Raw genomic sequence first — 14,103 nt, 5'->3', positions numbered from 1 at the left:
GGTCTGCAGCCTGGACATCCAGCTCAGTGTGGGACCTGAACTCCATACTTTTAGAACATTATTCCAGAAACAAATGGTAGCCACCCCCACCCCCATCCCCTCAAGCACAGGTATAAACTTAAGGAGCCCATTCAGTTGAAAGGGAGATCGACTTCCAGCCCATTGTTCAAGGTTAACTCAGACCCTGCTGCCTCTCCTCCCTCCCACTAGGATTAGGAGAGGGTTTCAATCACTCCAGAGAAAGCAACCAGTGCCCTCTATGGGCCGGGGCCATTGGAATTACTAAACCAAGCAAACAAAGCCTCTAGGATCTTCAAGAGCAAACCTCTGAGAGCCACCTCCCCAACACAAGATCCTAGAAAAATGAAGAAAAACCAGTGAAAAGGGGACCCCTGGAGAAACATTTAGAAGATCCAGATTCTAACCCAGAGAGATCTAGTACTTCTGAGGAGAATATGAATTGGTCTCCAGCCCAGAAACACTTCCTTGAAGAAATCAGGAAGGAGTTTAAAAATCAATTGGAAAAGTTGGAAAAAAGAAACTCAAGAGAAAATGAACATATTGCATCACGAAAACAAAACATTGGAAAATACAATTGGACAAATAAAAAAAGAAAATTCTCTCAAATCATCAATTGGGCAAATGGAAAACTCTTTCAAAAAGGACTGATCAATTGGAAAAGGAGTTACAAAAGGAAAATGAAGAAAATTCTTCTCAGAGTGATTTTTTTTTATCAGGGTGATTTTTTTTTTTAGGTTTTTTTGCAAGGCAAATGGGGTTAAGTGGCTTGCCCACTTAAGTGTCTGAGACCAGATTTGAACCCAGGTACTCCTGACTCCAGGGCTGGTGCTTTATCCACTATGCCACCTAGCCACCCCCAGAAAATTCTTCTCTAAAAAAAAAGAATGGGCAGCTCCCGTCTGCCTGCCCGCCCGTCCGCCTCTCCGCTCGCCATGGCGCTGTTGCACTCCTGTCACCTGCTCTCCGGAGCTGCCTCCTTCCACCTGGGCCTCGGCGCCGCCGCCGCCGCCGCCGCCCGAGCCAGCTCCTGGTGGACCCACGTAGAAATGGGGCCTCCTGACCCCATCTTGGGAGTGACTGAAACATTTAAGAGGGACACTAACAGCAAGAAGATGAACTTGGGAGTTGGGGCCTACTGAGATAATAATGGGAAGCCCTATGTTCTTCCAAGTGTGTGCAAGGCAGAGGCCCAAATTGCAGGGAAGAGCATGGACAAAGAGTATCTGCCCATCGGAGGACTGGCTGAGTTTTGCAAGGCATCAGCAGAGTTGGCCCTGGGAGAAAATAACGAGGTTCTGAAAAACAAACGATATTTCACTGTACAAACTATTTCTGGAACTGGAGCCTTGAGGGTGGGAGCCAGTTTTCTGCAACGGTTCCTCAAATTCAGCCGAGATGTCTATCTTCCTAAACCATCCTGGGGAAATCATACCCCCATTTTCAGGGATGCTGGCATGCAGCTGAATGGCTATCGCTACTATGACCCCAAGACTTGTGGCTTTGACTATACTGGAGCTATGGAAGACATTTCAAAAATCCCAGAACAGTGTCATCCTTCTGCATGCCTGTGCTCACAACCCCACTGGAGTCGATCCTTGTCCTGAGCAGTGGAAAGAAATGGCATCTGTGGTAAAGCAAAGGAAATTCTTTGCCTTTTTCGACATGGCATACCAGGGCTTTGCCAGTGGAGATGGCAACAAGGATGCCTGGGCAGTTCGCTACTTCATTGAGCAGGGCATTAATGTCTCTCTCTGTCAGTCATATGCCAAGAACATGGGCCTCTATGGTGAACGTGTGGGAGCCTTTACCATGATTTGTAAAGATGCTGATGAAGCCAAAAGGGTAGAATCCCAGTTGAAAATCCTGATTCATCCCATGTATTCCAACCCCCCTCTCAATGGGGCCCGAATTGTCACCACAATCCTGAATAGTCCTGATCTGAGGTCTCAATGGCTGCAAGAAGTGAAAGGCATGGCAGATTGCATTATCGGCATGCGGACCCAGCTGGTTTCCAACCTCAAGAAAGAAGGCTCCTCCCATAATTGGCAGCATATCACTGACCAGATTGGCATGTTTTGTTTCACAGGCCTGAAACCTGAGCAGGTGGAACAGCTGACCAAGGAATTCTCCATCTATATGACAAAAGATGGCCGCATTTCTGTAGCAGGGGTCACATCAGGCAATGTAGGATACCTTCCCATGCCATTCACCAAGTAACCAAATAACTCTCCCCGGTGAGATGGAGCAGAGACAACCTTCGCACCTTCAGACTCTGCTGTTTTGCGTTTCAGAAAGATGATTGAGCTGGCAAAGATAGGAGTGGTGTGAGTTTCTTTCAACCACAGTGCTTAATGCTCAACCCCTGAAGGTATCTCAGAAAAAGATTTGTGAGTAGGCTAAAGGCATCTGAAACTACTGTTTGGAGCAATCTACCCTCAACTCCCCAACCCATCCTCCACAACTTTTTCAAAACATTTTATGTTTACAGTAAACGCTACCAAAAATCCTGCCCAAAGATCAGAATTTCTCTCCCCTTCCCCAAGTCTCGGAATTACAATATTCAAGAGTTTTAATTTAGGTAATAGATGGCACATAACAGATATCTCTAAGGTGCTAAAAGCTGGCAAAGAAGTTTTTTTGATTCTAACTCCCTTCTTTCACTGGCCTCCTGGGACTGATGGAGACTCCTTGGATCGCAAGGTTTTTGAAAACCATAGGTGCTGTTGTCCAGCATCCTGGCTTCAAGAAATAACAGAAGAGAGGTGGCTGTTGGCCACTGAACATTGAAGACTAAACTTTACCCTCCTCCCCCATGTTTATTGCTTTCTGCCCCCAAGTCTTCCCTAGTTTCTCTCTCTGCCTCTGCTTGAATTAACCTTCAGACCCTTCCTATCAGGATGCATATACATAGAGAATTAAGTAAAATAGAATTTGAGAAATGAGCGTGTTCTCTCCTCCCCTTTCTTAGCAAAAGATGGAGGAGGAGAATTTGGTAAACTAACTGTACTTTGATCCCATCATGGTAAAATTTTTAATTGTCCCCCTTATTACCCCCACCCCACCAGACCTCATCTGTGTGGCTGTGCAATACGTAGCCTTTCTCCTGAAAAATCTGTCCGGGGCAGTCAGTCCTTGGAGATGACTATTTTGAGCTGTGGTTGTAAGCTTCTCTGTGTTGCTAGCCGAGTTCAAACTCCAACCTTTAAGAGATCATCCTCCAATGTAATCACATAGGCTTTTATGCAGCCTGGTTTCTCTGTTACAATAAAATTGTTGTAGATTGGAAAAAAAAAAGAATGGAATTTGTGGACACTAATGACTTCATGAGACATCAGGATTCTGTTAAACAAAGCCAAAAGATCAAAAAAATAGAAGAAAATGTAAAATACCTCATCAGCAAAACCACTAACCTCAAGAATTGATCAAAAAGAGACAACCTGAGAATTATAGGACTTGCTGAAAATGTTGAAGAGAAAAAAAAAGCCTGGACATGATAGGTTTAGTGATGAAAAACTGCCCTGATATCATGGAACCAGAGGGCAAAATAGTTATTGAAAGAATATATCGATCCCCTCCAGAAAGAGATCCTAAAATGAAAACACGAAGAAATGTTGTGGCCAAATTTCAGAACTATCAGATAAAAGAGAAAATCCTGCAAACAGCCAGAAAGAAACAATTTAAATACCAAGGAGTCACAGTAAGGGTTATGCAGGACCTGGCTGCATCAACATTAAGGGACTGAAGGGCCTGGAATGAGATATTCCAAAGAGCAAGGGAGCTTGGAATGCAGCCAAGAATTCACTATCTGGCAAAGTTGAGCCTTCTCTTCCAGGGAAAAAGATGGACATTTAATGAACCAGAAGACTTCCAACATTTCCATCTGAAAAGACCAGAGCTAAATAGCAAATCTGGACATCAAACAAGAGGCTCAAGAAACACATGAAAAGTTTAAATAAAAAAAGGTAAAGGAAGAAAAAATTGCTATCCAATAAGATGAAACAAGCTAAATCCCTACCTTAGAGAAAGACACTTAATAACTCTTGAGAATTGTAATTCTATTAGAGAGAATATACTTAGCCAGAAGTGATGGACACTCTAACTTTTCTGTGACTCAGATAGAATGATTTTAAAATTACCTCCTTAAAAAGGGGGACAGTAAGGAGATGGGAGGATGGAAGAGATTGAATGGGGTAAATCTCATTACATCAAGAGGTACAAAAGACCTACTGTAATAGAGGGGAAGAAGGGAGGAGGTGAGAACCACCTGAATCTTCATCTCATCAGACTTGGCTTAAAGTTAACTTACACACATTCAGTTAAGAAACTTATCTTACCTTTCAAGTATCAAAAGGGGAAAAGGGGAGTGGGGACAAGGAGGGGAGAAAAAGAGGAACTAACAGAAGGAAGGGAAGGAGGAAGGGGAAAAGGGAAAAGGGGAAAGAAAGGGGAGGGGGGAGTTGATATAAGAGGGCAAACACACTGAAGGTGGCGTATTCACAAACAAAATACTAGGGAATATGGATAAAGGGAAAAAGGGGGAACAATACAGACAGAGGGAAGATAGCATGGAGGGCAATGAAGAGTTAGTAACTATAACTCTGAATGTGAATGGGATGAACTCTCCCTTAAAATGTAAGCAAATAGCAGAGTGGATTAAAAACCAGAATCCTACAATATGTTACTTATAAGAAACTCATTTGAAGCGGAGAGGTACATATAGAGTAAAAGTAAAAGGTTGGAACAAAATATATTTTGCTTCAGCTGAAATGGAAAAAGCAAGGGTTACAATCCTTATCTCAGACAAATCAGCTGCAAAAATAGATAGTGTTAAAAGAGATAAAGAAGGAAACTACATCCTCCTAAAAGGTACCATAGACAATGAAGTAATTTCAATATTAAATATGTACACACTCAGTAGTATAGCATCCAGAATCTTAGAGGAGAAGTTGAAACAGCTACAGGAAGACATAGACTGCAAAACTCTATTAGTGGGAATAGCTTAACAAACTGTGGTATATGTATATCATGGAACACTATTGTTCTATTAGAAAGCAGTAGAGATGGGAATTTAGGGAAGCATGGAAGGATTTGCATGAACTGATGCTGAGTGAGATGAGTAGAATCAGAGAAACATTGTACACCCTGATAGCAGTGTGGGGGTGATGATCAACCTTGATGGACTTGCTCATTACATGAGTGCAACAATCAGGGACAGTTTTGAGCTGTCTGTGATAGAGAATACCATCTGTATCCAGAGAAAGAATTGTGGAGTTTAAACAAAGACCAAAGACTTTAACCCTTAATTTAGAAAAAAAAAGTTATTATGTAATTTTGCTATCTCTTATTCTTTATTTTTTCCGCCCTTAAGGATATGATTTCTCTCTCATCACATTCAATTTCGATCAGTGTATAGCATGGAAACAATGTAAAGACTAACAGACTGCTTTCTGTGAGGGGTGGGGGAGGGAAGCAAGATTAGAGGAAAAATTGTAAAACAAAATAAATAAAATCTTTAAAAAACAAAGAGATGATTCTGTTAGATCAACCTCTGATTATTAATATTGTAGAAAGCATAAAATAGAGATACATGCTCACCAAAGGTGTGACTGACCTCATAGAAGATGCCCAGGATGAAGTTCTTATGGATGACATTCTACTGATTGCATCAAGTGTGGGAACACTGCATAACCTCCAGAATGAGACTCATAATCACAAACAAAGATCTAGAGTTGTGAAAAGATTTATTCCAGCACTCTAATTTTGCTGATAAGGAAGAGATCAGAGAAGTTGAGTGACTTGTTCAAAGTCAAACAAGGTAGTAAGTGGCAAAGATTAAAAGATTTCTAAATTAGGTCTTATGACTTCAAATTCAGAGTTCTTTTTCTGCACTCACTGGTTCTCATACAGAACTTAAGAGTTCATGTAGCTACCCATAACTTATTTTTTTTAAAGTATATAAAAATATCAGACTATGACATGCATTATAATGGAAAACTGAAAGAATTGGCTCATTAATGCATATATCTTGGTCAGACAATTCATATGGACAATGAGTTAGACTCAAAATTGAACAAGTAGTAGACTGAATTGCTTCTCAAAAATTGAGCAGGGCTATTCTTTGTTTTGAGCTTTTCCCCAAAGCAAAGTCCATTCCTTTTTACACAATTTTCTTGTGCCAATGTTATATGCCTAATGTCATGAATTACTGCAGTCTTCTTAGAATTAAAGCTGAGAGTCACCAAAAGGATACTGGACAGGCACATCACAGGCATGATAGGGGACATTACATTGCCCAAAATGAATTACACAAGAGAAATATAAAATATGTTATCAGAAATATATGTGATGGGAGCTGGACATGGATTGACCATCTATACAAGGTTGAGAACTAAAAAGCCACCAACAAGAGGGGTTGACCTTTTGAGAAGGACAGGGAAAGAAGGTATAGATGAGGTTCCATATCATCATTTGTTTTATTTTATTTTTGTTGTTTTGATTTTTGTGGGGCAATGGGGTTAAGTGATTTGCCCAAGTTCACACAGTTAATAAGTATTAAGTGTCTGAGATTAGATTTGAAATTAGGTCCTCCTGCCTCCAGAGCCAGTGCTCTATCCACCATATAACCTAGCTGACCCCATAGGCATCATTTGAAGAAACCATCCATGAGATCACACATCCACCAAAGCCACATTATCTCACACTGGATTAATTCTAGAGAAGATTCCTTAGAGATTATTATTTTACAGATAAGGAAATTAAAACTCACAGAAATTCAGGGATTTACCCAAAGTCATACAGGTAACCAAAAAACAAACAAACAAAGCCTAGATTCTACACTAGTTCCTGAGACTGAGAGATCAAGTACTAACTCCATTGCACCTCACTGTTACTCATATTAACTGTAATTTTGAAAGAAGGAAATTTCATTCTGCAAAAACAAAAATTCCGCCTAATTACTAAATATGTGCTTTTACTTTGCCCTTTAATAAGTACTGACTTTTTTCTGATTTATTATCATGGGAAGGAAAAAGTGAATTTCTGAAACCCAACCATAATTACTAAGCAATGTAATAAAAACTAAATTGATGTTCTTTATAATCAAAATGAAAAATGATGATATAGTATAATCACTCCATTGTATAAGTGCTTTTCAAGTGGCGGCAGGGTTGGGGTGTGTAGCTGAACTAAAATAATTACATGACTTTGGTGTCTCTGTGTATTTTACTAAGTAGCTTGCTATGTTATGGAAAAATGCCATTAATAGAAACCACACCCTTCTACTTGTTAATGCACAAAAACTGAAATTAAAAAAAAAACCCACACCCATCCTATCTCCAACTGGGCTTAAACTATTGAGAAATAGCTAGTCAAAATATAAGGTAAGAGGGGCAGCTAGGTGGCATAGTGGATAAAGCACCAGCCTTGGAGTCAGGAGTACCTGGGTTCAAATCTGGCTTCAGACACTTAATAATTAACTAGCTGTGTGGCCTTGGGCAAGCCACTTAACCCCATTTGCCTTGCCAAAAAAAAAAAAACCTAAAAAAAATATAAGGTAAGAGAAGTTGGATGATGGCAATTCAGGGACATCAATATTCTGTCTATTAAATTTTATCTAGGTTCAGTTTTTTAAGGAGTGAGGCTTCTAAGGTATACCCATACAATGAGGTGGGTTGCTAATGGGGAAGTTTTGGGAAGAGCTAGAGTTATGACTAACTAGCAAATTATAGAAAGGGCTATGTGGGAAATGGATAATGATATTTGTAAATACAAATGATAGTTGTAAATTGAGAGATAGCAAAAATGAATGAAAGGATTTAGCCACATGGTACTAGATTTTAAAAGACAACAAAGATTCCCATAGTCAATAAAGTTCAGGAAGTCAAACAGGAGCAAATTGGAGAAGTCCAATGGAATGGATCCTGGTGGGAAATGAAGAGGTGGTTGGCCTGGGCTCTCTTTAAAGGGAGGTTTCTCCACTTTGTCCTCCAATCAGAGGGATCCCAAGGGCAGAAGCTATTGATGAGACATGAATACCAGAATTGATGTGATCTTGTCAAGATAAAGAAGCTTCTGGGGCATAACAAAGAAATCCAAAGAAGCGTAGTTAGGTTGCTGTTGTTTTTCTTTGTTCTCAAAGAAGCCCAGGACATCAGGGAGGTGATGCCATGATAAGCACATGAATTGGATTTGAGTGAGGAGACAATGGGCTAAGTCACCAGCCTCACTTTGTCCTCCAGAGTCATCTGGGTCCAGTGGCCAGATATGAATCAGGATGACTGGAGATGCCCTGGATCCTTATGTAATCAGGGTTTAGTAACTTGCCCAAGGTCACATAGATAGTGTCAAGTGTTTTAGACCAAATTTGAACTCAGGTCCTCCTGACTCCAAGGCCAGTGTTCTATCTACTGTGCCATCAAGTTGTCCCCAAAATTCATGCTCATTCTTTTTTTCTTTGGCAAGGCAATGGGATTAAGTGCCTTGGCCAGGGTCACACAGCTAGTAAATATCAAGTAGTGTCCCCTTCTGTTCACTTAAATAACTACCATCCTGGTGTACATTCTCCCCTTTATACTTGGACTATTGCAATGACCTTCTGGTGGGTCTACTTCTAACTGTTCCTTGCACATTACACTCTTATCCTCTCATTTCTGGAATGCTCTCCATCCTCTACTCTGACTATTGGACACCCTGGAAAGACTCAGTTTGAGTCAAACAGTTGCCAAAAAAAAAAAAACCTATCATGGTCCCTGTACCTCCCAATGTTTCCTCCTTAAGATTACCTTCAATTCTACTCTGTATATTTTTAAAATAAATTTTATTGGTATTTTCTATTTTCTTTTTCTTACATCATCATGATTTCCCCCAGTATCTTTCCCCCTTATCTTACAGAAAGTAATCTAGTATTTAGTGAAATAATTAGTATTTACTATTACAACAATAAAGTATTTTTTAAAGAGAAAAAAATTAGTACAACTGACTGATAACACTGAAAAGTACAATGTGTAACATCTATGGACCTCCCATCTCCACAAAGGAAGGAAATGGGAGAATCTTCTTATAGCTATCTCTTCATTCAAGCCTTGCTTGATCTTTATAATTTCGCTACATTCACTTTTGATTTTTCGACATGAAGTTGTTCTTTCCATTTGAATCATAGTTATTGTGTATGTTGTTTTCTTGGCTTTACTTACTTAATTTAAATGAATTCATCCCATTTGTCATTTCTGTCAGCATAGTAATATTCCATTATATCCAAGTCCCATAATTTGCTTGGCTATTCCTCTGTATGTATCTAGTAATTTACATGTGATCTCTCCTATGAGAATATGAGGTCCTTAAGAACAGACTGCTTTTAATTTTTTTTGGATCAAAAGCACATAGTAAATACATAATAAGTTTAATAAATACAGTTTACTGTTGATTGACCTACATCATCTCCTTTTAAATATACCTTTCATAGTTTCTTTATTTTTCCTTTGATATTTTAAAGGGAGAAACTCCTTATTCATTATTTTCCCAGACATTGTGGTTTAGAGATAAAAATATAAAAATCCAATCTTCTCACCTCCCCAACTAAAGGAAAAAATAAAAAAAGCTGTTTGACTTCCCAAAGACCAGCCTCTGCTCATCATTCTTTCACCTGCAGTGATAAATGCAGGGATGTTTTCCCAGATTCAGTCTCCAAACATTTGTATTGTTCTAATTGTACTAGTTGTGGTGAGGATTTACAGGGACACCTGCACATAAACAATAGGAAGAAAAGCTCCTTGTTCGCCCTTTCTAGACACCAATCAGTGTTTGGTTACTCAAGCAACAGTCACTCAAGGGAGACTTCTGAGAGGAAATAAATGAGGGCCCCAGAAAGGAGACAAGGAAGAAAAAAGAGGGCAAAGTTGGACACATGCACAGTATCCTCAGATACTAGGAGATAGAAAAACCCTACATGTTTAGGAAGCGACTTTACTATGTTATCAGTTATAGGCCAACTTTTATTCTTGGCCCTGTACTTCTGGAGAGAATAACACAAGCTGCCTCCAACTCTACCCCTGGAAGCCTTAGCATGCTACAGACTCTAAATGCAGTGTTCAGAGAAGCCTGTAATGCAGCCATCTTCTGCTAGGTTCAGGTAAACAGACTATGGCCTCAGCAATGGGGAAGAGCAGTAGACTGAATTAAATTTATTATTCTCCGGAGGTAGAGAAAGGGGCTGTTCCATTGGCCTAGGACCTCTCATCCATTACAGGAGCCATTTTAGAAAAGTATATAATCAAGTAAAGTCTTTCTTAAGAAGAAAAAAGAAAGAATGCATTAAAGGCTCTTAAGGGCTTGAAGAGAGCTGAAGATCCTGCATCCATAATCCATTAAAGAAACATTAACATCTCTGTCAGGTCACTGGAGGGTCTTGTTAAGAGGATTATTAATCCTATGATAAAAGAAACTGAAACAGGAATTTAAAAATTTAGGAAGTTTGCTAAAGATTTCTTACTATATACATATAATTACAGGATTTGTAATACACCACTGGATTTTCCAAGTACAGGTTTTAAGATTCATACCACCCATCTCTCTATTAAAAACTATCATGGAACTACGTGACAATTTTTATAACTAGGAAACAAATTATGAAACTCAAGCCTTTATGGCATTTCTTGGGTTTTCTTATAGTATTTAATTAACAACTATGGAGAGCCATGTATCATCATGGAAATAACAATGGAATTAGAAACAGAATACATGGGTTTTATTCCTGCTAACAATTTGTTTAATGACATTAAACAAGAAACTCATAGACAAAATATTTTGCAAGGAATTAGGTGGTGAGGCAGAAGAAAAATTTAATATAGTTACATTCTCTATTTGGAAGAAAGAAAGGAAGAGAAGGAGGTGAGGGAAGAAGGTAAATAACATTGTGATTTTACAAATATTACAAAATTTTGAGTTTGGAAATATTCTCTCATTTGATCCTTGGAGGTAAGTGCTCTTATTTTTACATATTCTACAATTGAGAAAGCTGAGGCAGTCCAAGGTTAAGTGACTTGCCCAGGGTCACACAGCTAATACAAGAAGTAGGATTAGAATGCAGTTCTTCTAGATTCTAGGTTCAAGAGTACCCAGCTGACTCCTTGTACTTCCAGCCAGATAAGGAGACATATTACTATAACATAAAAGAAGATGAATTCATAAAATACAAGCAAAATGTTTTGTGAGATACAAAGGAGAAAAGGCAATTAACAGCTGGGAATGTAGGAACAGCAAAAGTGTCTAGATACATGTGGCCTTTGGGTTCGGTTTCTGAAAAATGGAGAGTAATTCAGGAGCTAAAAAGGGGCAGAGAGGACATTCAAGAAGAGGAAACAGTGTGAATGGCAAAGGGAGGCAATGGGGAATGCCCAGGGGACCACATAAAGGCAAGCTGGGATAGTGCAGAAAGCACATGGATTGGAGGGGGGGTAGCATGAGAAAAGACTGGAAAGGTTACCTGTTGGCAGTATTTCATAGGAGCACTGAATGTGAAGGCAATCTCCCTATAAGAAGAGCTCAGTAATGTATCTGCCAAGACTTGAGGAAGGCAGCAACCTTGTCTCCTTCAGTTCCCCCTCACCTTTTGCCTTTCTACTTTTCTGTTCATAATAGAACTGTGCTAGTCTGCCAATTGGAATTTTTTAATGTCTTGTCAAGAAATGGAGGGAAAAAAATCCTTTGTTATGAGAGAAGATAAACTGCCTGTTAGATGGACTCCCCCAAAGAAACTGCCTTTCCCTCTGACAAAGCTGTGTGCAGACCTGTCAGTGATAGGATAACTTCCTTCTGTTTACAAATCACTGCTAATTAAAATCACCAGGTTCCCAATATAATATTTAAATAGAGACTCACTTCACCTGGAAATATCTGTATTGGTAATATAAGGATTTGTTAGAGCTTTGAGACCTGAGAAACCTTTATAAATATATCATTTACAAGCAAGTCCCTGACTCTCTCAGTCCTAGAAAGGTTAAATGATTTGCCTAAAGATCAGAGATACTAAATAGTACATAGCTTTTTAGAAAATTGTGTATATGCATATATAAGCAAAACCCATGTAAAAATTCTTACAGTTTTAGTTCCTCTATTTCACTTTTGTCTTTGTATCCTAATATCCAATTCAGTCTGGGATACAGCAGATACTTAATAAATGCTTGTTAACAGATAGATTCTTTTTTTTTAAAGAGTAAGTTCCTCTACTTCATTTAAAAGATGATTCAATTTTACATGTGATTTCACAGAAATATCTCTTCTATAAAATAATATACTTGCAAATAAGAACTTTTGAACAAATATGATTACCACATATTTCCCTTCTTTCCCCTCTTAACCACTATCCCCAGCCTTAGGGGAGACTTCATGTATCTCCAAGGCAGATGCAGTGTTGTTTTCACCAGTCTATCTGTTAACCAGGGTTACATAGTTTTTGGGATAAGCTGCCTCAGAACCATCCAGCTCTTGACAAGAAATGTCCCAAGGCATATTGGCAGCAGAACAACGCATTCAACTGGGAGGCTGGACTCATGAAAGGTGTTCTTGCCATAGCTCTCTTACTTGTTTATGTTGCTGCCTTCTTTCAGACGCTCCCCAGCGGCTCCTGTTTTAGACACTCTTTCACTTCCAGCCAAGTCTACTAGGCTGACCTTACTGACTTTCTCTCCCGAATTCTAGTTGTTGGAAACAGCAAGCAGGCAAAATATATTAATGCAAAAAGGCACACAGAAAACAACAACCTAGTAGCACCCATGTCTGTACCAGATTAAAAAATAAACCTGTGTCCATACCCCAATTAAAAGGAAAAAAATTCCCAAAGAAGTTAGCCTTTAAATCTACACATTGGGTATTTGGGGAAGGAATTAACAACACAATCAGATTTTAGATTAGTGCAAGAATATGTCATTTAATTTTCCAGGTACCCAAAAGAAAATCTAAGGGATTTGTAGAAGTAATAAAAATCCCTGCCCTTCAACAGTTCAAATTGGGGGGGAAGATTGAGAAGTTTGCAAGGAAATGTTTCTTTAATGTCCTATAATGAAATTAAAAAAAAAGCAAAACTTCCCTTGGAAACAGCTGGATATTCCTTGTATATTATAAGGCCTTTTAAATATGCTTTTTCTTTAGGAAAAATGATATTTTTGAACTACATTTTGTAGTTTTCCCTTAGATTTCTTTAATTATTTGTAAGGGAAAGATCTAGGTGGCCATTCCATCTGCTATTTATATAACATTATTGCCATGCCTTCCAGGAGACTGAGCCCTCCAAGATTCTTTGGTGGTATTGATTTTAAATCCTTGAATTAAATAAAAGCAACTGAGACAAATGATCTTAATAAAGTCATTCATCAAGACAGAGGAAGACATGCAATATGAATCCCCAGCCTCTGACCATGCTATGAGTTATTTCACTCATACAGCATCCCATTGTCTTTGTAGCTTCATGACTCCCACTTACACCAGACTGCAAGTCATACAATGTCTGTGTGACTATAATATTGAAGACGGCATGAGAGCGACTGCTTTCCTCATTCATGTTAGTTGCTGCCACAGTTCTAGATTTGTTTCCCTCAGACATCAATGACTCAATATCCTAGGACAGAAACACAAAAGAAAGGGTCATAAAAAAAAAAGAGGATACTGCAAGCCTGAACAATGATTTTCTTCCTGCCATAACAGTAACATATTTCCTTTCTAGAAGTATGCTCTTCCCTTAGCTTGAGTCAAAACATGGTTTGAACTTTCATTCCCATCTTGTTTAATTCTTTTTGTTGTGTAAATTTTTTCAAAATTTTTATTTTTAGAATGGATTTTTTAATAGGTTTCTTTTGGGTACTAGCTCCTGCTTTCCCTGTTTCTCTAAATATGTTTCAGGATGCAGTTAACAATCTCTAAAATCCATCTTCTAAGCACTGGGGCTCTATTTCTTTAGAGCTGCTTCTGAATGTCTTCAGTTTTAGTACCTTTATAGCAACCCAACGCACATTCATTTAAGAAGATTAATTAGAGAAAGTGATGAATGGACTGTGCTCCTGATCTGGGCAGCACTAGCCTGGCGCTATAATC

At 38.9% G+C, this 14,103-nt stretch overlaps 1 protein-coding gene and 1 pseudogene across 10 annotated transcripts in view; one reads left to right on the top strand and one right to left on the bottom strand.

Annotated features, from left to right (window-relative positions):
• The window catches only part of KIF13A (kinesin family member 13A), a 262,629-nt gene that overhangs the window by 95,972 nt on the left and 152,554 nt on the right, over window positions 1-14,103 (bottom strand). For all 10 annotated transcript variants that reach the window (XM_074207196.1, XM_074207200.1, XM_074207201.1 and 7 more), the window contains exons 8-9: window positions 13,496-13,630; window positions 12,598-12,710 (exon numbers count right to left, since the gene is read on the bottom strand). In XM_074207196.1, coding sequence (XP_074063297.1) covers window positions 12,598-12,710; window positions 13,496-13,630 — 248 coding nt within the window. The remainder of the gene's footprint in view (window positions 1-12,597; window positions 12,711-13,495; window positions 13,631-14,103) is intronic.
• LOC141502449 (aspartate aminotransferase, mitochondrial-like) lies at window positions 954-2,601 on the top strand (annotated as a pseudogene).

This window comes from Macrotis lagotis, chromosome X (assembly GCF_037893015.1).
Source record: "Macrotis lagotis isolate mMagLag1 chromosome X, bilby.v1.9.chrom.fasta, whole genome shotgun sequence".
In the NCBI taxonomy this organism is placed as follows: domain Eukaryota; kingdom Metazoa; phylum Chordata; class Mammalia; order Peramelemorphia; family Peramelidae; genus Macrotis; species Macrotis lagotis.
This window is presented reverse-complemented; position numbering and strand designations above follow the sequence as displayed.